The 27,779-nt window shown below is 45.6% G+C and overlaps 2 protein-coding genes across 4 annotated transcripts in view; one reads left to right on the plus strand and one right to left on the minus strand.

The window, feature by feature from the left end:
* Positions 1–1,046, minus strand: part of LOC116503384 (major histocompatibility complex class I-related gene protein-like) — a 17,200-nt gene extending 16,154 nt beyond the window's left edge. For 2 of the 3 annotated variants that reach the window (XM_032209768.1, XM_032209766.1), the window contains exons 1-2: positions 840–1,046; positions 49–219 (exon numbers count right to left, since the gene is read on the minus strand). In XM_032209768.1, the coding sequence (XP_032065659.1) occupies positions 49–121 (73 nt within the window). In that variant the 5' untranslated portion in view covers positions 122–219; positions 840–1,046. The remainder of the gene's footprint in view (positions 1–48; positions 220–839) is intronic. The other variant, XM_032209767.1, reaches the window with a different exon arrangement.
* A 4,217-nt stretch (positions 1,047–5,263) lies between these two features.
* Positions 5,264–21,178, plus strand: LOC116502591 (proteasome subunit beta type-9-like). Its single transcript, XM_032208468.1, has 5 exons — positions 5,264–5,280; positions 8,011–8,037; positions 9,043–9,169; positions 11,174–11,315; positions 20,984–21,178. The coding sequence occupies exons 1-5, from the start codon at positions 5,264–5,266 to the stop codon at positions 21,109–21,111; spliced, it is 441 nt and encodes a 146-aa protein (XP_032064359.1). The 3' UTR covers positions 21,112–21,178.
* Positions 21,179–27,779: the final 6,601 nt, after the last annotated feature.

Genomic DNA, 27,779 nt, shown 5'->3' on the forward strand with positions numbered 1-27,779 from the left:
ACGTCGCCCGCCTCAGATCTCCTTAGCCCCGCCGCCTCTGCCACTCACCTGCGCATCTTCCCCGCAGCAATAGAACGGCCACCGCGGACAGAAGCCTCAACCGGGCTATCGGGACCCCCATCCGGAACCAGACGCCGAAGGGCAGTCTGCATCAGCTGGATCGGGACGAGGCTGCGGCCAAGGAGAAAGTCTATAAAATGCGCCGGAGGCTGCAGAGCCCTGGAAAGTGAAAGTGGGGGAGGGGTGGGGTCAGCTCCCTTTGGAGAGAAGGAAGGGAGACCCGTAGAGAGCCAGAAAAAGGAAGCGAAAGGGTCAAAAATCTGCCAAGCCCCGAGCGTAGGGAGGAGGACTCCTCCCCTTAGATAGAATAGATAGAATATAATTTTTTATAGGCCAAGTGTGATTGGACACACAAGGAATTTGTCTTTGGTGCTTCTGCTCTTGACAAATAAGCAATGAGGAAACAATCAACATCAATATAAATTGTAAGAATACAAGCAACAAAGTTACAGTCCTGCAGTCATAAGTGAGAGGAGATGGGTGATACAAAATATGAGATAGAGGGCGAGGCATCGTGGGAATTTCCCTTGTGTGTTACGGAGCGGGTACCTCCGGGGGCCCCGAGAGGAAGACCCTTCTGCCCCCTTCACGCGTGGGTGATCTGATTCCAACCTAGCTCCTTGCGGGGGACTACAAGCGCCATTTCCCCCTGTGGTTCGGGGATAATGGGGATTGTCTCTAACATCCGCGAAAGGCGGCCGATTGCCTGGATAAATAAGAGTAGTCTGGAGTCGGGCGTTCTTTAAATCGATTAAAAATAAAAGCCTTCCCTTTCTCACCTGCCAGCCCTTCCTGCTTCTTGTCTTCACCTTTTGCTGGCTTTTGACGCTGGTAGCCCCCCCAGCTGAACTCCGCGCCAAAGGCGGAAATGAATCCAGGCAAGACAAAATGAAACCAAACTGGGGCTTTGTGGTTTGAACCGTTGCTAATCCTCAGTGTTGTGCCAGCCCCTCTCACAGGCTCCGGCGTCCTTCTGTATGTCTTGAAATCGGAGGGAAAGAGGGGGTGGGGAGAGGGAGGGAGGAGGGGAAGGAAGGAGGGAGGGAGGGAGGGAGGGAGGGAGGAAGGAAGGAAGGAAAGGAAGGAAGGAAGGAAGGAAGGAAGGAAGGAAGAAAGAAAGAAAGAAAGAAAGAAAGAAAGAAAGAAAAAGAAAGGAAAAAAGGAAGGAAGGAAGAAATAAGGAAGAAAGAGGAAAGAAGGAAAAAAGAATGTCCCCTCCCAGAGGAAATAAAAGAGGAGCGAAAGTGGAGTGGAGTTTGTAGGAGACAATTAGTTCGCTTAATTGGTTCATGACTCTCAGAGGCTCCTTGCCAAGTTTTGAAGATATCGGCCTGGCAGTTCTCCAAGCCAGATAAGGTCTGTGACTGTAAATTCTCCCTCGAAAGACTTTGCTGGATGTGAATGAGAGGAATTCACAATAAGTTAATAAAAGGGATTTTTGTCAGTACAAGGAGTTTGCTTTGTGGTTTGAGGGAAACCTAGGTCAGAACAGCCGCAGCCAAGTTTCTGCAGCCAACTCATCATGGCCAACTTGTCACGGCCAACTCGCCGTAGCCAACTCACCATGGCCAACTTGCTGCAGGATGAAGACCAGGTCACTTGACTACAAGCCTCCCCCCTGTGACATCATTTGGGAGTAGGTAAGCTGATTGCGAGGAGGAGCTAAGTTCAATTTAAAGATGTTATCAATTTCCTACTGTTTTTTCAAATATATTTTAGACTGTTTTTGCTAAAGATTTATACCGTGTATGGGTTCTGGGAAGTCAGGGGAGGGAAGGTTGGGGGGGGTTGGGGGGGAGGGGGAGAGGGAGGAAGTATATTAGGCTTGACGAGGGGTGTTAGATTTTAAAGTAATATGATTGCACATGCATACTGTCTTCTCTTATTTTTTCTTTAAAACTAAGATATGTTAAGTATATTGATATGGAAGCATAAATACTATCAACACAGAATGGAGTTTGCTCTGAAGCTGAAATACACCAAGTGAATGAGAGGAAGAGTGGGAAACAGAGGAGAGAAGAAAGATAGGAAGAGAGGGATAGGAGAGGGCGGGGGGGGCAGATGAGGAGAATAAGGAGGAGTGGAAAGAGGAGAGAGGAGAAGGAGAAAGGAAGGGGAAGTAGAGTAGAAAAGGATGATGGAGGGAAGAAAGGAGGTAAGGAGGGGGAGGAGAGAGGCAGAAGAAAGTGGTGTAGCGAGAGCAGAAGAGCCAATAATTGGTTTTTATATTTTTTTAGTTGTTTTTTTTTCCGGGAGTTGATGGCAAGGTGAACTGATGTAATTATTAATTAATACAATATGATATTGGCTATGTAATAGTATACATGTGATTATATGTTATGAAAATGGAAAATAAAAAAAGTATTTTATAAAAAAAAAGCCTCTCCCCCCGCCCCCGTGACATCATTTGGGAGTACATAAGCTGATTGATATCCACAGTCAATAGATGGAAAGGAGTAAGACTTTTATTTAACAATGATACATTCTAAAATGTGTACACCTCTGTTCCATGGTGGATCCCCTTTATACAGTTTTGAAAAGCACACATTGCCGCAAACCAGTCATGAAAACATACATCACAATCCATCAATCACTGAGGCCAACATCATACATATAATCTGGGTAATCACAGTAACACACTTGTCAAGCACAGGGAAAAGCAGGAGATTCAGGTAGTTCAGATGAGTGTAAAGAATCTGGGGAACTAACAGTCAAGGGAAAAGAGCGGGAGATAAGAAAGAAACTCAAGGTGGGCTGGAGTTAGATCTCTTGAAGGGTGTAGGGACTCGGCGTGACTTATGAATAGGTTTATTCATTGCTAAATCTCTATACAGGCTGTCCTCGACTTACGACCACAGCTGAGTCCAAAATTCCTGCTGCTAAGTGAGACATTGGTTAAGTGAGTTTTGCCCCATTTTACAACCTTTCTTGCTACGGTTGTTAAGTGAATCATTGATAAGTTAGTAACCCGGTTGTTAAATGAATGTGGCTTCCCCATGAACCCCACGTTCACATTAGGCAGAAATCTTGGGAACTGTGTATATGTATGTGTATTTATATGGTGTGTGTGTGTCTGTGTGTCTGTGTATACACATATACCCACGTGTATCTATGTATATGTATATGTATGTATATGTTGTGGGTTTATATATACGTGGGATGTGGTGGCTGAATGGCTAAGATGCTGAGCTTGTTTTGGGAGTCCTAGTGGGCAACCATTTAAATATAAGCCAGCCGTGTGCAACAGCTGCCAAAAAAGCCAACACAGTTCTAGGCTGCATAAACAGAGGGAGAGAATCAAGATCACATAAAGTGTTACTACCATTTTATAATGTCTTGGTAAGGCCACACTTGGAATACGGCATTCAGTTTTGGTCACCACGATGTAGAAAAGATGTGGAGACTCTAGATACACACACACACACACACACACACACACACAAACATACATACACTGCAAAATCCTTTTTCTTGCCTGTTCCTAGGGCTCCTCAAACAGAGGGGGAGCGATAGGAGATAGGAGATCATCTATCTCCAATCCTTTCAACAGTTCCAAGAAGGCTCCACACACATTTGCACCACTCAGGTGACCCTGAGGACACAGATAAGCCTCCAAGTGGCCTCAATTATTCTGTAAAAAGAGTGCAAATGACCAGCTGTCTTGCAAGGAGTAAAAATCCTTCCATTCCCCACCATCCAGTCAGAGCTGAAGAGCACTGCTCCCTCTAAGGTGCGCGGCTGCGCGGCTACATACATGGCAAGAAAACACCGCGCAGGACTTTTCAATTCCCGTGCAGTGATTTCTACTGCCACAGGCTCCGGAAGCTGGGGAGGAGGTCCTTTGCAGGCGCTGGCCAACTGGCCCTGGACTTGTTTTGATGAGCACGGGGCGACTGACGGTAATTGTGAAGCCCCAAAGCCCCCGCCACCACCGGACTAACTGCTGCTGCCTCCTCCTCCTCTAACAGCACCGCCGGATTTGCTGCCCGGCGCTGCGGCTTTGAGGAGCCTTGAGGCTACGGGAGCCAGTAGGAAGGCGGCGGAGGGGCGGGAGCAGGAAAAAAAGCCCCGATGGCTCCTCAAAAGCACAGCGGAGGAGGTGACCAAAGTGACTGTTTCATGTAAATTGAACTGAAGTTGTCCATTTAAAGTTGGTTCGGGGGGGGGGGGGGGGGAGGTTGGAGCGGCCAGAGGAGGAATCTCCCTGCTGCAACCCTACTCCTCAGGCAACATTCTGGAGTCCTGTGCAAGGGGGAGGGGGGAGAGGGTGTGGGAAGGGAGGATAACACAAAGATACAGCCTTGCTGTATTTTAACCAAGATGTGGGGGTGGCAATGTCTCGAAGAAAATAAGTCAATTTTCCCTTTCTTGAAACTGGAAAATTTGGGGAACATACTTTTTCATTCAGTTCAAGCAATGTTGTATTTCATTGATCCTTGGTTCAGTTCAGGCCATGTCCAATATGAATAGTGAGGGCTAGAATTTGTCAACAAGGGTTGGGTTGGGAGGGGAGGATTATTTTTTGTTTGGAACTGGCAAATGTCCAGCAGAGCTAAGATTTTGGCACAGCATATGTACACGAGTCTATAAAGGGAGGCTGTGAACCTATTGTCAAAAGTGCTGAATTATAAAATCCTGACTTATTTTTAAGAGAATTGGCTCAATAAAAGCTCACTGGGACCTGAAAAAAAAATAAAGTTGCATGTGGCAATCTAAGCATAGTGTCTTACATTCTCTTACAGTCCATATCAAATATTTATCCCCATCCAAGATGGATGATGGTCCTCTAGGAATAATGTATAAAATCTGGAGGAGTTGAGAGTATTATCTTAAGATGCCATCCTTTGTTTGATCTATATTGGGACTTTTAGGGTTGACAGGTTTCTACTTGATGATTAGACCCATCATTCCAACTTTGTAAGAGATGCTGATGTTTGTTATGAATGGCTTTAGGAGGTTGTTCTTGTTTTGTGGAATTTGTACCCTAACCTGCAGATCTTTAGCAAGTCAAACTATTTTCTAAAAGCAGCCTTACTTGATCATATTTGTACATTGTTGTTGGCTGGTTTCAAAGAAAATACAGGAAATCATCAATTAGATGTTATTTGGTTGAATACAAGGATTCCTGATTAATACTCCAACTTCAGACAGGACTGTTTTAACTGTAACATAAGGCAATGGGTTTCTGAAACACTGCTACAGTATGGGATTCCTTAGAAGGTAACAGGAGGAAATTATGTTACAGAGAGATTGGTATTAATATGCTCCATGATTTATTACAAAAAAATATATGTTGACTTGCAAATTTGCCCAGCTGAAGGAAGAGCTATCCCACAAAGAGCAAAGTCATAGCAGAGAATTGGAAGGATTGAGGCTTGAGGTTATCCAACTAACACGGGAACTGCATCAATGTGAAATCACAATTGCTTCTTCTTTGGGTTCTACTTTAAGCTTAGAGCAACAACTAAAAATAGAGAATGAAAAAGTGGAGCAAAAGACAGTAGAGCACACAAGTCTTAAAGCTGTCAAGTTTGAACACCTCTGGGGTTTTTTTTCCTAAAGGGTTAGAGGTGCAAGGATCTTGTAACCTGACAGCTTTAAGACTTGCGCACTTCAATGCCAGAGTTCCTGAGCCAACATTTTGGTTGCTAAGCAGGAGCGTTGTTAAGTGATACTGATATTATATAACACTTTTAATTAAGCGGGTACCTTGAATAAACATAACTTTGAGTTTCAAATAATACAGATTTCGTTGTTGTCTTAGGTAACATCTGTGAAAAAAATTCAGGTGCTCAGGCATGAAAATGTGCCCCTCAAACACTATACTTTTCTGCTCACACTGAAAAAAAATTAGAGGGAACATTGGTTGTGGGAATTAGCTGTTTTACAGAGCAATGGCATAGAGGGAAAAAAATGTCCTTGTGTCTAGTTGTTTTGGCAATGCCCTATAACAGGGGTGTCAAACTCAAAGGCCTTAAATCCGGCTTCGGGGCCAGCCGGGGAATATCAAACGACCAGCTTGCGGTGCCTCTGCCACCGAAAACGGGGTGAAAACAGGCCAACATGTAACCCATTTTAGGCCTCCATGGCCTCCAGCAGTACTTAAAACAGGCTGTGCAGGGACCTCGGGAGGCCCGTTTTCGGTTGGCAGAGTGCTGCAGGAGGCCATGGAAGGCGAAATCGAGGCATGGGGTGTGCCCCACCATGCCCCGTTTTAGCCAATAAAGAGCTATAGGAGGCATCCCAACGTGTTTCCCTGCCCTCCCGCTCCCTCCCATCCCGCCCGCTGGCCCGTGAAGAACCACAATGGTGATCCAACCCTGGAAGAAATCCTAGTTTGACACCCCTGCCCTGTTGCATCGTCTGGAGGGAGGAAGTTGAAACAGTTTATGTCCAGGATGCGAGAGGTCTGTAGATATTTGCACAGCCCTCTTTTTGACTTGTGCAGAATACGGGTCCTCAACGGAAGGCAGGCTGGTTGTAATTATTTTTTCTGCAGTTCTAATTATCCATTGGAGTTCTGTGTCTGTCTTGTCTGGTTGCAGAGCCAAACCAGACAGTTATAGAGGAGCAGATGACAGACTCAATCATTCCTCTGTAGAACAGAATCAGCCGCTCCTTGGGCAGTTTGAGTTTTCTGAATTGGAGCAGGAAGAACATTCTTTGTTATGCTTTTTCTGATGACATTTGTGATGTTAGGTGTCCATTTTAAATGTGTTTTTTTCTGGGCCTCTGGGAACAAGAAAGCCTTCTTTCCTTCCCCTTTAAACAAGGAAAAAAGATGACTGAAGCAATCCCCTTATGCTTAAACCCAATAATTCATTCATTCATTGGTGTTTCTGGGAGAATCAAATCTTTCAGCTCAACTCTGTCCTTGGTGGGAATTTTTTCTACCGATGCAGCATCGCCCCCTGGGGGCCATTATAAAAATGGTGCTTCTTTTTTATCACTTGATTTCCCAGAAAAGGCAGCCGCCAAAGCACAGATCTTATTGGCTCCAGTCAGGGGATCAAGCGCTCCCTGCCGCAAGGAGTTGGAAAGTACCAACATCTGAAGCCAGGAAACCTGTTGCTATCTTGGGTTTTGCCCGCAATCCTTTCCTTCCTAAACTCTGCTTTCTTATTTTCCAATTGACGTTTGCAAGGCAGTGCTATGCGCTCCTGAGTTCAGGGGGATTTTTTTCCTCCAAGTGCGTGGGAGAACAATGACAGACTGAAAAGTGCCAATCATTTTGTTTTCATGGAGGGAAGCATAAACAGACTTGCTCCATCTTATTTATTTTTATTTATTTAGTTTGTCAAACATGTACGATTTAACAGGCATAAGTATAAACATGGACATGAACACAGGAAATGAGTACAAATAAATGGGGACAGTAGGCACACTGGTGCGCTTATGCACACCCCCTTTACGGACCTCTTAGGAATGGAGTGAGGTCCACGGTAGACAGTTTAAGGTTAAAGTGGGGGTTTGAGGATGTAACAACGGAATCAGGTAAAGGATTCCAGGCATTGACCACTCTGTTGCTGGTCAACAATCAGGTTTGGAGCGATTTACCTTGAGTTTCTATCTATTGTTTGCCCATGTAATATTACCGTTGAAGCTGAAGTAGTCATTGACAGGTAGGACGTTGTAGCAGACAACTTTGTGTACTACCGTTAGGTCAGACCGTAGGCGGCATAGTTCTAGCCCAAAATTTCGAGCCTGGTGGCATAAGGGATCCTATTGTGAGCAGAGGAGCGGAGGACTCTTCTTGTGAAATAACTCTGGACCTGCTCGATTGCATTAATGTCCGATATACAAAGTGGATTCCAGGCAGACGAGCTGTATTTGAGGATTGGTCTGGCAAAGGTTTTGTGTGCCCTAGTTAGCAGTACAATGTTACCGGAGAAGAAGTTTCGCAAAATAAGGTTAACAACTCTTAATGCCTTTTTGGCATTGCTGTTGCAGTAAGCGCTGGGGCTTAGATCGTTTGAGGTGAGTACTCCTAGGTCCCTGACAGAGCGATCACAGTATTCACAGTTATGATTATACCCACTTTACAGATGGGGAAAACAGAGAACCTAAGCCTTCCCACTACACTTTTTCCTCACCCTTCCTCACCATGGTTTCTTAAACTTCTTAAACACGGTTAAAATCCCATCTCTCACACATTCCATTTATTTTTATTAATCCAGAAGAGCTAAAAGAACAAAAGTGTTTAATAGTCCTCATGAACTCTCGGCCTCACTTGCCCTATCCAAAGCGGGACCTTACTTTGAATGGTCAGGAAATAAATGGAAAGTCCTCGACTTACAACAGTTTGCTTAGTGACCATTCAGAGTTACAACAACACTGGGAAAAAAGTGACCGAGGGTCATTTTTCACACTTATGACCGTTGCTGCATTCCCATGGTCATGTGATTTGCATTCGAATGCTCGATAACTGGTTCGTTTTTAGGACGGTTGCAGTGTCCTGGGGTCCCGCAATTCCCTTTCGGAGACTTCCAACAAGCCGAGTCGACGGGGAAGCCAGGTTCACTTAACAACCGTGTTACTAATTTAACATCTGCAGTGATTCACTTAACCAATGTGGTGAGAAAAGTCGTAAAACGGGGCAAAACTCACTCAACAAACTTCTCACTTAGCAACATAAATTGCTAAATGGTGGTGGTAAGTCGGGGACTACTTGAAAATATTTTTAATCTGGGTTACCTGGTAGGGGCTTAGCATGGGATGCAAACCCAGCCTCTTTGTTGGTATAGGAAAAAGCCCAGAAAATGGATTAACTCAACACCCAGGTTAAAAGCGTTGTGTAAATGACTCCTGAGAATCCCTTGATAAAATGTCCCAGAAACCGGAGTTGCAGCTTTCACACAAGTGACCGGTGAGGCTCAAGGTCTTCAGGAAATCCACTTTGGACCTGCCCTCCCAAACTGCAAACAGAGCGAGAGAAACGGAGGCACAACTGAGCATGCTCAGCTTCTTCCCTTCTCCCCACAGCCTGGAGACAGAGAAGACCCCACGGGTCCTGGCCGCAGCCACGTTGGTGAAAGCCCTCAGCTACAAACACCCGGAGCTCTCGGCCCACCTGCTGGTGGCTGGATGGGACCCCCAGAATGGCGGGCAGGTAGGTATACCGGGGAACTTTGGAGAAGGGGCTGCTCAGAGGGGAACTATAGATCAGTCAGAATAGAGCTGGAAGAGACCTTGGAGGTCTTCTAGTCCAACCCCCTGCTCAAGCAGGAGTCTCTATAGCAGTGATGGCTAATCTTTTTCCCATTGTGTGTCAAAAGTGGGGGTAGCACAGGGGGGTCATTCGCGGGCATGCCCACACCCATAATTCCATAATTTCTAGGAGCCTGGGGAAGGCGAAAAGGCTTCCCTGAAGCCTCCGGAGGGCGAAAAACAGCCCAACACGCAAACCCAAAGTCCATTCCCGAACCTCCGGTTTGCATGTTGGGTTGTTTTTCGCCCTCCGGAGGCTGAAGGCCTAAGTCAGCTGGCCAGCGTCCATATGCACACTGGAGCTGACAGGGCAATGCCTAGCGCGCCCTAACAAATGGCTCCATGTGCCACCTGTGGCACGCATGGCATAGGTTCGCCATCACGGCTCTATACCGTTTCAGACAAGTGGCTGTTCAGTCTCTACTTAAAAACCTCCAGTGATGAAGCACCCACAACTTCCGAAGGCAAAGCTGTTCCACTGGTTAATGGTCTTCACTGTTAGGAAGTTTCTCCTTCATTCCCGGTTGCTTCTCCCCTTGATCAGTTTCCATCCGATGTTTCTGGTCCTGCCTTCTGGTGCTTTGGAAAACAAGTTGGCCCCCTCCTCTTTATGGCAGCCTGTCAAATGTGAAACACTGCTATCATATCACTACTCATCCTTCATTCACTAGACTAGACATACCCAATTCCTGCAACCATTCTTTGTATGTTTCAGCCTCCAGTCCCCTAATAATCTTTGGTGTGATTTTATGCACTTTTTCCAGGGTCTCTACATCTTTTTTTATAATTTAGTGATCAAAACAGGATGCAGCCTTCTATCAGGCCTAACTGATAATCTATTAAGACCCCTAGTTACTTCTCTCACACAAGCCCTGTCAGCATCACTTCATTCAGTAATTAGGAAAGAAAACCACTGGACTCCATTTGATTTGCGATCAAGTGTACTTTTACTAATTATAAATGAACAGTTGCAAAGCTAAGCTGAGTCTGGTTAATTAGGCGCGAAAGCAAATAATATAATGTATAATTCATTCCCCTCCCTTTGGCATCCCTGTGCACAGTCCAATCATATTTCCCCCAAATGTCAGGTGTGAGATAACTTCGAAAGGCATCGCCAGGATGAAATGCTGGACCGTTGGCCTTGGCGGGAAACACCCCTCCTCCACATGCGCAGTAAAGTGGTCAGTTCAGCGTCTAGAAACTTCCTCCAGCACATCAATGATTCCCCTCCCAAATACCATGCCCCCCCTCCCCGTTTCAATGGCAGCCGAAGCAGCAGCAAAGCAGAGGCTGACAAGCCCATTTAGCCCAAGTTTTTTCTTTCTTCTGTTCAGTCGGGTCCATTTCCTGGGCAAGTCCCTGCAGTTTTCTTGGCAAGATTTTTCAGAAGTGGTTTGCCATTGTTTCCTTCCTTCAGACCCTCCCTCCCTGTCATTATAATCTCCTTCCTTCCTTCCCTCTTCCTTGCCCTTTCTTCCTTCCCCTCTTTTTTCCTTCTTTTTTTCCTTCCTTGCTCTCTTCTCCTTTTTCCTTCTTTTTCTTTGCCCTTCCTCTTTGCCCTTCTCCTTTCCTGTCTCTTTCTTGGAGGCTCAAATGCAAAAGGGGAAACGTCTATCTCCTGTTTTGTTTTTAGCTCGATTTGCTAGCCCTCTGCCCTCAAAGATACAGCCCCCGTTTTCGCTGGCAGGGCGGCCCTGCAGGCCTTGAGCTTGACACCCCTGATACATTTCATTCACGTTGTTCCTGCTCACCAGGAAGTTTTATCCAGCTTCCTAGTAAGGAAAGTCCCATCCTTTCCCTCCGAAGTAATAATGTGCAGGGTGAAGGTATCCTAACCACCACGAAAGGTGGATGTGCTGACTTTGCGCCACGAGGCAGGATTCATCCCCTCCTTCCTCTCTGACAGGTCTACGGTACGTTGGGAGGAATGTTAAACCGGCAGCCCGTTTCCATTGGAGGGTCAGGAAGCACCTTCATTTACGGCTATGTGGATTCTGCCTACAAACCCAGGATGAATCGGGAGGAATGTCGTCAGTTCACCAAAAACGGTATCTGTGCGGTTGGTTCCATTCTGGATCGGTGACAGGGGTGGGATTGAAAAACGTTAGCAACCAGTTCTCTGCCTGGTTGTTGAGTGGGCATGGCCATGGGGGCATGGCCTAGTCAGCTTCCTGCACCACGGCAGGGGGGCGTGTTTTTGTCCTTCCCAGGCTCCGGAGGCTTTTCTCGAGCCTCTGGGAGGGCGAAAATGGCCTCCCCCCTGAGCTCCAGAGGCTGAAAACAGACCCGTTTCTGGACTTCTAGTAGGCCCATTTTTTGCCCTCCCCTGGGCTCTGGAGGCTGGAAACGGACCCGTTTCCAGACTTCCAGTGAGTTCTCCAGTGTCTTGAGGCTTTTCTTGAGCCTCCAGGAGGGCAAAAATGGCCTCCCCTGGGCTCCGGAGGCCGGAAATGGGCCTGTTTCTGGACTTCTGATACTTTGGGTAGGCCTGTTTTTCACCTTCCCAAACGGGCCGCATGGAGACTCCCGGGAGGGGAGGACAGGGTGAGCTAGTCCTCTCCACTACCGGTTTGGCAAACCAGATTAAAATTCGGTTCGCCCGGACCATTCAAACCAGCTGAATCCCACCCCTGGTCGGTGAGGATGAGAGGAAACTGCCAGAACCCGTTTTTCAACAGCAGGACCAACACTGCTCACAACCTGCAGCATGTATCACGGTTAAGGGCATAGGAAAAGAGAATAACAGAGTTGGAAGGGACCTTGGAGGTCTTCTAGTCCAGCCCCTCTGCTCAAGCAGGAGATTCTATATCCTTTCAGCCAAATGACTGTCCAGTCTTTTTTTAAAAGCCTCCAGTGATTAAGCACCCACAATTTCTGAAGGGAAGCTATCCCACTGATCGATTGAGAGATTCACTTTGGTCACCACACTATAAAAAAGATGCTGAGACTCTAGAAAGGGTGCAAAGAAACCAGGATGATTACGGGATTGGAGACTAAGAGCATATGAAGAAACTGGGCATGGCTAGTCTAGCGAAGAGAAGGACCAGGAGCGACATGATAGCAGTGTTACAATATTTCAGGGGCTGCCACAGAGAGGAGGGGGTCAAGCTATTTTCCAAAGCACCCGAAGGCCAGAACAAGGAAAAACAGATAGAAACTAATCAAGCAGAGCCTAGAAACCTGGAAATCAGGAGGAATTTTCTGACAGTGAGAACAATCAACCCGTGGAACAGAAATTGCCTTCAGAAGTCGTGGGAACTCCATCACTGGAAGCTTTCAAGAAGAGACTGGACTGCCCTCTATCAGAAATAGTATAGGGGCTCCTGCTTGGGTGTGGGGTTGGACTAGATGACCTACAAGAACCCTTCCAAATCGACTTCCTGGGAGGAGCCTACTGGTGGAGGCTGCAAAAAATCAGCTGCCTCCGAATTCCTGGCTACGTACCTGTTTAGAGGATCTTCCATCTGACGTCTTATCAGGTTTTCTTATCCTTCAGGCAAGAAGGAAAGAAGAAACTGTTTTGCTGGCAAATGCTCTTCGATTTTTGCAGCTTTTGTGCTTGCAAGGAAAGTGGGGCTAGCCCAAGGCAGAACGGCTGTCCGTGCTGGGAACTTCAAACTGCCTTGTGCAGGACAAAGTAGGTCTCTCCCACTCTGCTCAAAGTTTTGTTTGATTTATTCTTATCACGAGCTGAATCCGTTTACTGCGTGGACAATAATTGTTTATCAACATTTTAGCTTCTTTTCTTTTTCTCCTCCGAAAAATTATTTACTCAGAGGCTTCTAAAATGGCGCCGAGCAGGCTGGTTTCTCCGGTAATAACGAACACTTTTTACTAATCCTCACAAGAATTCAAAACAAAAGAGATTGCTTATCATTTGTTTTTGGTTTCACAACAGAAGAATTTTACTCCTTCATTAACCTTGCTTATTTGGAAGTTAAATGGTGATGAATCTGCTGAATGGTCTTGTTACAATGTTTACTCACTGAAAGTTTTGCCAAGCCTTAAACTTCAAAATAAAAGCCTCTTTACTTAAAGCTGCATATTCAGGCAATAGAGTTTTATTAACTGCAGGCAGATAAATTTTGAAATGGCCTCAAAACCAAATATTAACTTGAAGTCGTCACCCTCTACTTCCAGGGGCACATCCTCAGTGCCTGGCACAAAGCTGCAGCCTCCGCTTCCTACACCCCCTGCTGGGGATGTGTTAACGAAAGAATTTTTCCTGAGTAATCTAAGCGAGGCTCTTAACGCACAGACAATTAAAATGGAAGATAAGTTTAGAGATAATAGAGAGGTGGTAAAGCAGGAGAGAAAAGAGGAAATAAAAGAAATGAAAGAAGAAATTAAAAGTGAAATAAAAGGACTTAAACAGGAGCTGTATGAGAAATTTGATGCTAAGGTTGATAAAATTAGAGACGACATGCTGAGTCTTGTAACTGTATTAACAGAACATATTTCTGGAGTGGAAGATACTCTAGAGGTTCTTAATGATGCCAATGCTAATTTGACATTGAAAACAGAGGTGGTGGAACAAAAAGTGGAAAATGCTGAAAAAGAAATTATTATGATACAGTACCGACAAATGGAGTTCGCATTAAGAGTAAGGGGGCTGCGTGAGGAGAAACAGGAGAACCTGAAACAGATCCTATCGGAAGCTTTTGACCGCCTGATGGGAAGACCAGGGACCAATCAAGTCTGGCAAATTGACAAAGCTTACCGCGTTAACTCCTGGCTGGCAAAGCAGAAGCAGCTTCCTCGAGACATCGTTATATATTTTACTACAAGAGAGTTTAGAAATATGGTACTGCAAGCATCTTACAATACTAAGCTTCAAATTGGCGGTCAAGACCTGGCTGTTTTGAAAGAGATACCACCTCAAATGTTAAGAGCCAGGAGAGACTACGCTTTTTTGGTCGAAGAACTCAGAAATCGCCAGATACAGTATAGATGGGATGCACCATTTGGCATCATATTTACATTTGATAAGCAAAGGTACCGCCTCAACTCTGTATGGAAAGCCCGAGATTTTTATTATAATATATTGAAGGCCGGACACCCTGCACCATCTGGACCTAGAGAAAGACCACAAGAAGGACAGGATAGACAGCAAACTACACAACCACCAGACAAGATGGAGCATCTCTCTTCTCTAGAAGTGCAAGGTGCTATGGAACCAAGACCTAGCCGCATGACTACTAGACGTATGGAGAAACAAGCTAAAAAGCAACAGCATCAACCATCATCGGCCATCGATCAAGGATCTACAACAACAAATCTGGAAGTAATGGGAGGAGCTAGACCTAAGGTTAAACAGGCCGTGCAGGAAGCTCTAAAAATGCTTCAACCAACCAAAGATGACAACTAAGATTTTAACATGGAATGTCAACGGACTGAACTCTCCACAGAAGAGGAAGAAAATATTTCATTATCTCAAACAGTTTAAGAACGATGTAATTTGTTTGCAAGAAACTCATATCAAGTCAACTGATCAAAAATATTTGATCAACTCAAAACTTGGTCAACATTTTGCAGCTTCTGCTATGGAAAAGAAGAATGGTATAGTTGTATACTTAAGAAAAGATATGAAAGCTGAATTAATAGAAGCAGATCCCTTCGGAAGATATATTGCTTTAGACTTAATCTTAGAAGGGAAAAAGACATTACTTTTGGGAATTTATGCTCCCAATCAACAGCAAGATAGATTCTATAGAAATCTTCATGCTAAACTAGTACAGTGGGACTATAGTTCCTGTATACTATTGGGTGACTGGAATGGAGTGATAGACACTAAGAGAGATAAGAAGATTTCCCGCCTAAATACCAAGATGCGAGCAAAGTTACCCAAATCTTTCTTTGACATTATGGATGATTTTGAATTGAGAGATATTTGGCGAGAAAGAAATGCAGAGGAATGTGACTTCACTTTCTTCTCGGACAGGCATCAATCCCTCTCAAGGATTGATTTTATCCTAACCACTAATGATTTGCTTTCTAGGGTCAAGAAAACAAAGATTGCAGCTAGGGTCCTTTCGGACCATAACCCAGTTTGGATGGAGTTGGGAAGGGTAGTGCAGGCAAGAAGGTCTTGGAGATTGAATGAAAACTTATTTAGATATGAAAAGTATATTAATGATTGTAAAAAATTACTATCTGAATATTTTGTTTTGAATATGAATAAGGGTACATCTATGGAATTTGTATGGGACGCAAGCAAAGCGTACATGAGAGGAGTTTTGATGAATATAAATAAAACACATAGAAATAAGCAAGGGTTAAAACGAACAGAACTGGAAGAGGAAATTAAGAGAAAAGAGCTGGAGTTAACAATGAACCCAGACGATACAAAGGTTAAGGAAGCTATTAACATATTAAAATCTCAATTTGACATGTTGATCTCTGACCAGGTGGCTACTAATCTATTATATGCAAAACACAATACTTTTTGTAATGCAAACAAACCTGGCAGATGGTTAGCTTATCAGATTAGGAAAAAAAGGAAAACTCGAAATATATCTAAACTGATTTACAGAGGGAAGGAGGTGTTTCAACAGGAAGAGATTCAAAAGGCTTTCTGGGAATTTTTTACAGAACTGTATAAAGGGGATAAAATTAATGGTTTAGACATAGACAAATATTTAGACAAAGAGAAAATACCTTCAGTTAGAGAAGAACACAGGCAAAAATTGAATCAACCAATAACCTCGGGGGAAATCCTGCAGGTAATTAAGCAATTAAAGTCAGGGAAAGCACCAGGTACAGATGGCTTGACAGCGGTTTACTATAAAAACTTACAGTTAGAAATGGTAGAACCTCTTAGAGAATTATTTAATATGATTCAAACGGAAGGTAAAGTCCCTCCATCTTGGAAGACAGCGTTTATATCTTTGATACCCAAAGAAGATCAAGATACTACTCAACCCAAAAATTATAGACCTATTTCATTACTGAATGTAGATTATAAAATTTTTACTAAAATATTAGCAAATAGGTTAATGTTGGTCACTCAACAATTGATACATACGGACCAAACAGGTTTTATACAAGGGAGACAGATGAAAAGTAATGTTAGATTAATTATTAATGCATTAGAATATTTGGGAAAGAACAATCAGATCCCTGCTGCGTTTATATTTTTGGATGCTGAGAAGGCCTTTGATCGAGTTAACTGGCAATTTCTGTTGAAGATACTGCAAAAAATGCAGATAGGAGATAATTTTTTACAGTCAATTAAAGCAATATACCAACAGCAAACAGCACAAATCATAGTCAATGGAAGTCTAACAGACTCTTTTCAAATTGGAAAAGGTACAAGACAGGGCTGTCCTTTGTCCCCATTATTGTTTATTATAACTTTGGAAGTATTGTTGAATAAAATACGGGGCTTGGATGGTTTAAAAGGGATCAAGATTAGGCAGCAAGAATATAGAGTCCGCGCTTTTGCGGATGATTTGGTCATAATATTGGAACAACCACAGGAATCCAGTATGGTTTTAATGAATATGATTAATCAATATGGTAAAGTGTCGGGCTTTAAAATAAACTTAGGAAAAACCAAAATATTAGCTATAAATATGAATATTAAACAAAAGGAAGAATTAGGAGTGATGCTAGGATGTGAGGTAGTTAAAAAAAGTCAAATATCTTGGAGTTAACATTTTAACTTCAAATGGGAAATTATATAAGCATAATTATGAACCACTTTGGCATAGCATACAGACAGAGATGAAAAAATGGGAGAAATTGCACTTATCTTTGCTGGGTAGGATAGCGGCAGTGAAAATGAACATTTTACCAAAATTTTTATTTCTCTTCCAAATGTTACCTATACTTAAAAAAGATGCGAACCTTTTAGAATGGCAGAAGGGTATCAACAAATTTGTGTGGGCAGGAAAGAAGCCGAGGGTAAAGATGAAAATAATGCAAGATGTACGTGAGAGAGGAGGATTGAAACTACCTAATTTAAAACTATATTATGATGCAGTGGCATTATCTGTAATTAGTGATTGGATTCACTTAACCAATGATAGAATATTGAACATTGAGGGACACGATCTGGTATTTGGTTGGCATGCTTACCTGTTATTCAACAAAAAATTGGATAAGAACTTTAAAAGTCATATTTTAAGAAATGCTTTATTGCGGGTCTGGAAGAAATATCAATATAAATTAAATGACAAGATACCCATGTGGGCAATTCCTAGACACGCAATTGAAAATATGAATACAGCACAAAAACATGACAGAACTACCTACAGACAGCTTCTTACCTCGGAAAGGGGGGTATTACAATTAAAATCTTTAGAGGTATTAAAAGAGGAGAAGGTAGTTCAAACATGGTTCCAGTATGGGCAATTACAGGCTAGGTGGAAAATAGATCAAAAAATTGGTTTTATTCAAGTTGAGGATAATCTGTTTAAACAAATAAGAGATCAAAGCTTAATGCATATAAAGAGGATATATAATGTATTAATACAGATGGATTCGGAAACAGAATTAGTTAAAGATTGTATGATAAAATGGGCTCAAAATATTGAGGAACCAATAATGTTGGATACATGGGAAAGAATCTGGGTAAGAAATGTGAAATTTACACAAGCTCAAAATCTGAGAGAAAATTTTTACAAGATGCTCTATAGATGGCATTTAGATCCTAAAAAGTTGGCTTCTATGTATCCGAATGTACAGCCTAAATGTTGGAGGTGTGGTTCTCTCGATGCTACATACTATCATATATGGTGGACCTGCCAAAAGGTTAAGGCATTTTGGATAAAAATATGGTGGGTCATGCAAAATGTTTTTAAAAGAAGGATAAAGTTTAGTCCTCAGTTATTTTTACTAGGTATATGTACTGACTTTACAGTGGTAGAGACCAATTTGATTCTGCACCTGATAACTGCAGCAAGACTGTTGGTGGCGCAATATTGGAAGAAGGAGACTTGCCTACAATCCAAGAATGGACATTGAAAGTAACAAACTTAGCTGAAATGGCTAAAATATCGGCATATCTCAAAGATCATTCAAATGAGAGATATAAACGAGACTGGAAAAAATGGATTGACTATATACAAAATAAATACGGGACTAAGAAATTCCAGTTAGCCTATGCTTAAGATCAGAAATGATTTAAACTGTTAAAAGTCAGTTCAGTAAGAAGAAGCTAAGGTCAATCTAGAATGTCATTAATTTCTTTATTTCTTTTTTCTCAATAGATTTTAGACTGTGTTAGTTAAAAATCTATACCGTGTACGGGTTCTGGGAAGTCGGGGGGGGGAAGGAGGAGGGGGGGTGGGGGGGTGGAGGGAGGGAGGGGTACACACAACAAAAAAAATTGTACTTCAATGTCTTAATGATTGACAAATGATGACATATTTGGGTTTTTTTTTAAAGAAAAATAAAAAAGTTCTGTTTAAAAAAGAACCCTTCCAAATCTGTTAATCTGATTGATTGTGTGCCATCAAGTCATCAACCGCAGTTTGTTCAAGACAATCCGTCCCTAGCCTTATGCTTCAACCCTTCCCATGACACACACACCCCATTGCCATCAGTCCATCCTCCTTGCATGAGGCCACCCTCTTTCCTAGACAAAGCTGAATTCCAGCTACTGCCGCTTGTTGCGTCTCTCCACCTCCAGGGTGCGCTACTAATCGTTTCCATAGTTGGCAGGGAAATTTCCTGCCTGCTGTCAGCCTCCGTAACTGAATCTACATAGCAACAGATGACGCGAGGACATTCTCTTCAATCATTGGCTGGGTGATCCAATACTTGGCCTTTGCTGTCCTTCCCCCCCCCCCCGCCCCCTTCGGTGCCAAAGCTCACAGTGGAAGAAGTGTCCGTTCAAACTTGGAGGAAGAACTCAGAATTAGAATAGAGCTGGAAGGGACCTTCGGGGTCTTCTAATCCAACCCCCTGCTCAAGCAGGAGATCCTATACCATTTCAAATAGTAAACATCCCAGTCATGTTTAACAGTTCAAGTAAATTTAGTCCAAGATCCATGCACATCTATGCACGGTAGCAGTCCAACCAGGAAAACAGGATCCAAAGTGGCCTCACAGGACAGAAAGCCATTAGGAGCTCTAAGGTGGCCTTCATGAATAACAAAATAACAGAGTCGGAAGGACCTTGGAGGTCTTCTAGTCCAACCCCCTGCTCAGGCAGGAAACTCTCATAAACATTTCAGACAAAGGGTTGTCCAATCTCTTGTTAAAAACTCCACCGTTGGAGCATTCACAACTTCTGCAGGCAAGTCCTTCCATAATCTAATCTGGAGGCAGTGTTCCAATATCTAATGGTTTTCCACAAAGAAGAGGGAGTCAAGCTATTCTCCAAAGCACCTGAAGGCAAAACAAGAAGCAATGGATGGAAACTAATCAAGGAAAAAGGCAACCTAGAACTCTGCATAAACAGAGGTGCAGAATCAAAATCACGGGAAGTGTTAATGCCACTCGGGTGAAATCCAGAAGGTTCTGAGAACCGGTAGTGGGAATTTTGAGTAGTTCGGAGAACCGGTAGCAGAAATTTTGAGGAGTTCAGAGAACCGGCAAATGCCACCTCTGACTGGCCCCAGAGTGGGGTGGGAATGGAGATTTTGCAGTATCCTTCCCCTGCCACACCCACCAAGCCACACCATACCCACCAATATGATAGTTAGTTATCAAATATATTGTCAGTTAACTGTGCAATAACCAATTAAAAGTGCATAAACTATTTTAATGAAAAAAATCAGAATACACACTTCTTTTAGTAATATTTTCATTGAAGATTACTGATAAACAGTTAAGACTAACATAAGCAAAGAAAAATAAAAAGAAACTGCCACCTTTGTCCCCAAGTATAATGAAGATTAACAACTTATAAATCTCTGTTAATGTAAAACCAAGAAACTTCATCCTATTCCTCCTCATTCTCTATAAATTCATCTCTTAAACTTCATCTTTAACTTCTAATCTCTATCCAGTAAGATTAATCAGCAAAAGCCCATTAAAAATGCAGAGAAGAGGAACAAAGATGATTAAGGGACTGGAGGCTAAAACATATAAAGAATTGTTGCTGAACTGGATATGTCTAGTTTAATAGAAAGAAGGACTAGGAGAGACATGATAGCAGTCTTCCAATATCTCGGGCTGCCCCAAACAAGAGGGAGTCAAACTATTCTCCAAGGCACCTGAGAGTAGAACAAGAAGCAATGGGTGGAAACTAATCAAGCAGAGAAGCAACTTAGAACTGAGGAGAAATTTCCTGACAGTTAAAACAATTATCAGTGGAACAGCTTGTCTCCAGAAGTTGTGAATGCCCCAACCCTGGAAGTCTTTAAGAAGAGATTGGATAACCATTTGTCTGAAGTGGTGTAGGGTTTCCTGCCTAAGCAGGGGGTTGGACTAGAAGACCTCAAAAGTCCCTTCCAACTATTCTATTCCATTCCATCCCATCCTTATGCAAGGCCTAAGAACCTTCTGAGAAATGAAACTGATAGAAACTGAGATTGTGGCAGGATTCCAGCGTCTTCTTTTGAGAAGAACAAGAATTGGTTTGTTTTTCAGGTGAAGTCAGACCATGAGGTGGGAGGGCACTTAGCTGTTTGGGGAAAGTTCAGTGCTGGGAAATGCCAAGCTACCTTCTCTTGGATGTGATTGGTGTAGCTCTGACTCATCTCTTTATTTTGGTCCAATCGACTGCCCCCATAGCTGATTTTAACCCTTTTGTTCCCTCCTCCAGCTATTGCCTTGGCGATGGTCCGGGATGGTTCCAGTGGGGGCATCATCTACCTTGTCACCATCACCAAGGACGGCGCCAAGGAAGAAGTGGTTTTAGGAGAGGATATCCCCAAATTTTACGATGAATGAATTTACTTCTCAACCTTCTGCCCCTCTCTCCATTTTTTAAAGTACTGTATTAAAGTTTAAGTGAGAACCATGTGTTCAATTATTGGGTTTTCACGGGTTGACATGTGTAGGAAGTTAGCACCCACCCCTCTCCTAGGAAAATGAAATATTGTAGGAAATATTAAAAAGGGCAGAATATTTCCCCTAAAAGAGAGGCAGAAATTCAGCTCTAGTCCCACCTTTGTTAATGGGCCATTAAGGCCTGAGCCAGCTCATCTGCAACATATAAGACATGGCCTCCAGGACATAATAGGCAGGGACCTGCGGTCAGGGGTGGCAGGGGAGGCAGGGCCTCACCACTGTCATGATGAAAACAAAAACAAAATTAGAAGGACAAAGGCAGAGGTAGTTGCTGCCAGAGTCACAGTGGATGACTCTGGTTAGTGCTTAACTGCAGGGGGAGGCGAGAGAATCACGGGCCTCTTTTACTCTAGCTTTATGATTACTTGAGCAGAGTTAAGCAAGGGTTAAAAGGCGAAAAATTCCTTATGCAAAGGAGGCACGTGGTTCTCTTGCCTCCTCCTGCAGAGGGCACTTTCTTTAGAACAAGAAGTTATTCCATCACTCAGGCAGGGGGGTGAAAATTTACGCCCCTCAGACAGGGCTCGCAACTTGGGAGTCCTCCTGGACCCACAGCTGACCTTAGAACATCATTTGTCGGCTGTGACCAGGGGGGCATTTGCCCAGGTTCGCCTGGTGCACCAGTTGTGTCCCTTCCTGAACCGGGAGGCACTCGCAACAGTCACTCATGCCCTCGTGACCTCAAGACTGGACTACTGCAATGCGCTCTACATGGGGCAGCCCTTGAAGAGTATTCGGAGACTTCAACTCGTCCAGAACGCAGCCGCGCGAGCGATTGTGGGTGCACCTCGGTACACCGTTACACCTATCCTCCGCGAGCTGCACTGGCTACCAATCAGTCTCCGGATACGCTTCAAAGTGCTAGTCGTAACTTATAAATCCCTTCATGGTATTGGATCTGGGTACTTGAGAGACTGCCTGCTGCCAATTACCTCCCAAAGACCCACTAGATCACACAGGGTTGGCCTCCTCCGGATTCCATCTACTAGCCAATGCCATCTGGCTACTACCCGGGGGAGGGCCTTCTCTGTGGCAGCTCTGTCCCTCTGGAACGAACTCCCCGCAGAGATTCGGACCCTCACCTCTCTCCAGGCCTTCCGAAAAGCCGTCAAAACCTGGCTTTGCCGGCAAGCCTGGGGTTGATGAGTTCCCCTCCCCTCTCGACTTGAGTGGTTGTGTGATTCTTGGCTATTTTAACTACTTGTATTGTGTTCTATGTTCCCCTTTTCCCCCCCTTTGAGTTGTTCACTGCCCTGAGTCCCTCCCGGAGAAGGGCGGCATACAAATAAAATAAATTTAAATCTAAATCTAAATCTAGAGGCTTTTTAAAAAACCGTTAAGCAGAGTCATCCACGTGGTGACTCTAGCAGCAACTGTCCTAGCCTGGCTAGAGCAGCTCTTGCCTTTTTCTTTTTACATTTTCATCGTGGCAGACAAGAGGAGAGTTGAAATTCTCTGACACAGCTGGAAAAGGTATGTGGGTCGAAGGGAGGAGGCAGGGGGGAGGAATTCAAAATTATTTGTAAGTAATTGTAATTTGTTTTATTATAAGTAGTTTTTGTGTGTGTGTGTGTGTGTGTGTGTGTGTTTTACCCGTCTCTGCTGGCGTGTGGGCTGGCACATATTTATTTTTTAAAGCCATGCCACTGCACCTCACCATAGAGCGGGACACGCCGGCTTCCGGCCATATAGCAGGTCCCATTGTATGGCGGTGACAGCGGCGGCCACGTCTCGCAGAGTCACAGCAGCATTTCTGGCATCGGCGGCTGCCGACCACGCCTCCTACCTGCTTCCTTCTCGCTGCTTCTCGCCGCCGCCACGCTCTGCCGCCTTGCCTCCCCGCCTCCTCCGTCCCCACTGCTGTGTCCGACAGAGGCGTCTCACGTCTATGGCGTACATAAACGCGGGACGCCTGTCGGACACAGCGGCGGGGACATTGCTTCTCACCGCTGCTGTGCTCTTGCCTCACCACATGTCACTGATAATAGGACCCATTCACCACAGGGCACCTGGGAAGATTACGTCATCCAGCAGGGCTCAACCGAGCTTGGGATTTAAAAGACAACCTACAGGGTTGCCCCTGCATGGCCCCATGGGAGTCTGACAACCAATCAGAATACAAGCTCAAATTCAAAAGCCCAGAGAGGGCATAAAACCCAGGGATTCTCAGCATCTCTGCCCCTTTTTCTTCAAGATCTTCAAGGCATCTGATCCTCTTTTTCCCCAGGACCTCAAACCATCCTGTACACCGTTAAAGGCATCTGCCCAAGCAGCCTCCATGTTTCTGGTGTCTTTCTCCGCACTTAGAACTGAAGCCAGAAGGACATTTCTTCCAACACATGCACACTGCATAACAGCATAACACAGTTGCAAGGGACTTTCGAGGTCTTCTGAGCTCTGCTCAGGCAGGATACTCTATACTAATGATGGATAACCTTTTTGGTGCTGGAACCAAATCGTGCGTGCATGGATGCGAATGCAGAATGCGCGCTCCAATTCCCAAAATGCAATGCGAGCGCTCCCCGTGCATGCACCCTGCCCGTTTTGGCTTCCTGGTTGGCGCAGGAGGCTTTTCACGCCCAAAACTGGATGCCGAGAGGGGGAGATCGCAGCAGTTTCCCTTCCCAGCTCCCCCAGGTTTTCTCCTCCGTTCCTCCCTCCCGTCCCTTCCCGATCTCAGCACTTTCCCTCCCCAGCGCCCAGGCTTTCTCCTCCGTTCCCGCCTCCCGTCCCTTCCCCGATCTCAGCACTTTCCCTTCTCCTCTGTTCCTGCCTCCCGTCCCTTCCCCATCTCATCACTTTCCCTCCCCAGCGCCCAGGCTTTCTCCTCCATTCCCGCCTCCCGTCCCTTCCCCGATCTCAGCACTTTCCCTTCTCCTCTGTTCCTGCCTCCCGTCCCTTCCCGATCTCAGCACTTTCCCTCCCCAGCGCCCAGGCTTTCTCCTCCGTTCCCGCCTCCCGTCCCTTCCCCAATCTCAGCACTTTCCCTTCTCCTCCGTTCCTGCCTGTTCCTGCCTCCTGTCCCTTCCCCGACCTCAGCACTTTCCCTTCTCCTCCGTTCCTCCAACCCGTCCCTTCCTGATCTCAGCACTTTCCCTCCCCAGCTCGCCCAGGCTTTCTCCTCCGTTCCCACCTCCTGTCCCTTCCCCGATCTCAGCACTTTCCCTTCTCCTCCGTTCCTGCCTGTTCCTGCCTCCCGTCCCTTCCCCGACCTCAGCACTTTCCCTTCTCCGTTCCTCGAACCCATCCCTTCCCGATCTCAGCACTTTCCTTCCCCAGCTCGCCCAGGCTTTCTCCTCCGTTCCCGCCTCCCGTCCCTTCCCCGATCTCAGCACTTTCCCTTCTCCTCTGTTCCTGCCTGTTCCTGCCTCCTGTCCCTTCCCCGACCTCAGCACTTTCCCTTCTCCTCCGTTCCTCCAACCCGTCCCTTCCCAATCTCAGCACTTTCCCTCCCCTGCTCGCCCAGGCTTTCTCCTCCGTTCCCACCTCCTGTCCCTTCCCCGATCTCAGCACTTTCCCTTCTCCTCCGTTCCTGCCTGTTCCTGCCTCCCGTCCCTTCCCCGACCTCAGCATTTTCCCTTCTCCATTCCTCCGACCCATCCCTTCCCGATCTCAGCACTTTCCTTCCCCAGCTCGCCCAGGCTTTCTCCTCCGTTCCCGCCTCCCGTCCCTTCCCCCATCTCAGCACTTTCCCTTTTCCTCCGTTCCTGCCTGTTCCTGCCTCCCATCCCTTCCCCGACCTCAGCACTTTCCCTCCCCACCGCGCCCAGGCTTTCTCCTCCATTCCTGCCACAGAGACACCTGCAGAGATCAGGGGAGGCATGGTGGCAGAAATGCAGGAGAAAGCTAGGGTGTACTGGGGGAAGAAAGGTAGGCTGCGATGGGGGAAAACTGGAGATCAGTGAATGTGTGGCATGTGTGGCAGAGACCCAAAGACCAGCTGGCCTGTGGGAGACACCTGCATGGTGCTGGGGCAACGGCTGGTGTGCCCGCAGAGAGGGCTCTGCCTGCCACCTGTGGCACACCTGCCATATGCTCACTGTAAGACCAATAGTTGTCCAATCTCTTCTTTAAAACTTCCAGTGTTGGAGCCTTCCCAACATCTGGAAGCGAGTTGTTCCACTGATTCATTGGTCTCACTGTCAGAAAATTTCTTCTTAGTTCTGTAGGAAGTTAAAACCCACCCCTCTCCTAGAAAATGAATTATTTTAGGAAATATTAAAAAGGCAGAATATTTCCCCCTAAAAGGGAGGCGGAAACACATCCCTCCCCCCAACCTTTGTCAATGGTCCACTGCAGTGATCCTGGCCCTCCGGAAGGCCGAAAACCAGCTGTCCGGCACACACATGCGCGCTGGAGCTGATGGCTGGCGTGTCAGCAGATATGGCTCTTTGTGGCGTTCCACCACAAACCGCGCTCGACTAAACCGTGTGTCAGCTGCTGCTTTGCTACAAGCCAACGACCAAGGTAACTTACAACCATGCGCTTACACCTCACGCAAGCTCACGGACACTGAGAGACGTTGGGCCGTTTGGGAGAAGGAGGCGTTTGCGGTGCTATGGGCCCTAACCACATGGCACCATTTTCTGGAAGGCACCAAGCACCCTTTTGAGGTGTGGACTGACCACAAGAATCTGGAGGCGTTGAGGACCCCGCGCCGTCTTTCCCCTAAACAGATGCGGTGGGCCCAACATTTCAACCATTTCAATTTTACGCTCAAGTACATCCCTGGTGGGAAGAATTTCATGGCGGATGCTTTGTCCAGACTCCCTCAATACAACTGCTCTAAACTGAGCATTGTTCAACCTGTTGTTCCCACTTCCAGCCTAGCGGCTCCGGTGGTCACTTGCCAGCAGGCACGCTCGAAAGTGGAGGTGCCTCAAGATTTTCTCTCTGACCTCAAACGCACCCTTCCCCAGGACGACTGGTTCCAGAAGCATCAGGATGAGTGCACGATGAGGGATGATCTACCGTGGATCAGTGCCAAGCTTTATATCCCCGCCTCTCTTCGTCTCGTCGTTCTCCAGCAAGCTCACGATTCCAAGTTGGCAGGTCACTTTGGCTTTGTCAAGACTTTACATCTAGCTAAGAGGCAATTCTGGTGGCCCTCTTTGAAAAAAGACATTGAACTTTATGTTGCCAGTTGCCCGGTTTGTGCTGCCGCTAAGAGGCCACCTGGGAAACCACAAGGACTGCTCCAGTCTGTGGCATGACCTGTTGCCCCTTGGAAGGAAATTTCGATGGATTTCATCGTCGAGCTTCCCGAAAGCCAAGGGCACACCGTCATTTGGGTCATTACAGACTTATTTTCAAAACAAGCCCATTTTATACCTTGCCACAAGATTCCTTCTGCTAAGGCTCTCGCTAAGCTTTTCATTTCCCACGTTTACCGTTTACATGGAGTGCCTGATCGCATTATTTCTGATAGAGGTGTTCAATTCACCTCGATGTTCTGGAAGGAGTTTCTTAAGCGCATCGGCTCTGCCCAGGGCCTTAGCTCCGCCCACCATCCTCAGACTAATGGGGCCTGTGAAAGGACTAATTCTGTTTTGGAACAATATTTACGTTGTTTCATCAATTATCAGCAGGACGATTGGGTTGATTTGCTACCGCATGCTGAGGTGGCCTACAACAATTCTGTTCATACCAGCACTGGTTTTACCCCTTTCCGGGTTGTGTTTGGTCAGGATTTTGTTCCTATCCCTGAGTTGCCTCGTGAACAACCGCAGGTTTCTTCCGTCGCTGATTGGAGTGAGCGTCTCAGCCATGTTTGGCCTTTGACTCTTGCTACTTTGGATGCTGCACATCGCGCTCATAAAAAACAGGCGGATAAAAAGCGTACGCAACCTTATCAGTACAGGGAGGGTGACCTGGTGTATTTGTCCACAAAATTCCTTCAGACCACACAGAAATCCAAAAAATTGGGGCCTAAGTATGTTGGTCCTTTCCCCATCGTCAAGATCATCAACCCTGTTTCCCTTCGTTTGCAGCTGCCTAAGCATCTCAACCGTGTTCATCCAGTATTCCATGTTAACCTCATTAAGCCTGTTCGTGTTTCCACTTTGCGTCCGCCTGCTGCTTCTCCGCCTGCTCCCTTATTAGTTGATGGTGAACAACACTTTGAAGTTCGTGAGATACTGGACTCCCGCAAGCGGCATAATCGCATTCAATACTTGGTGGCTTGGAAACATTTCCCCCCCTCCCATACGGAATGGGTTGACAAGTCCCATGTTCGTGCCCCCCGCCTCCTTCGCAAGTTTTATGCTGCTTACCCTGACAAGCCTTGAACATTTTTTTCTTCTCCCCCCCCCCCCCATCTCTCTTCTGTGTTTTGTTGTTCGTCTGTTTGGTTGTGTTTTTTTTTCGTTTTCCAGGCCTGATCGCCTTTTTCCGGGGGACGGCCGGATGTCAGCTTCTGCTTTGCTATCGCTTCAGCTGCCATGAAACGGGGAGGGAGGGCATGGTATTTGGGAGGGGTTACTCATTGTGCTGGAGGAAGGTTCTGGAGTTCACCGACTGATTGGACTACACATGCGTGGGTGTTTCCC

The sequence above is a fragment of the Thamnophis elegans genome, chromosome 2 (assembly GCF_009769535.1).
Source record: "Thamnophis elegans isolate rThaEle1 chromosome 2, rThaEle1.pri, whole genome shotgun sequence".
Classification (NCBI taxonomy): Eukaryota; Metazoa; Chordata; class Lepidosauria; order Squamata; family Colubridae; genus Thamnophis; species Thamnophis elegans.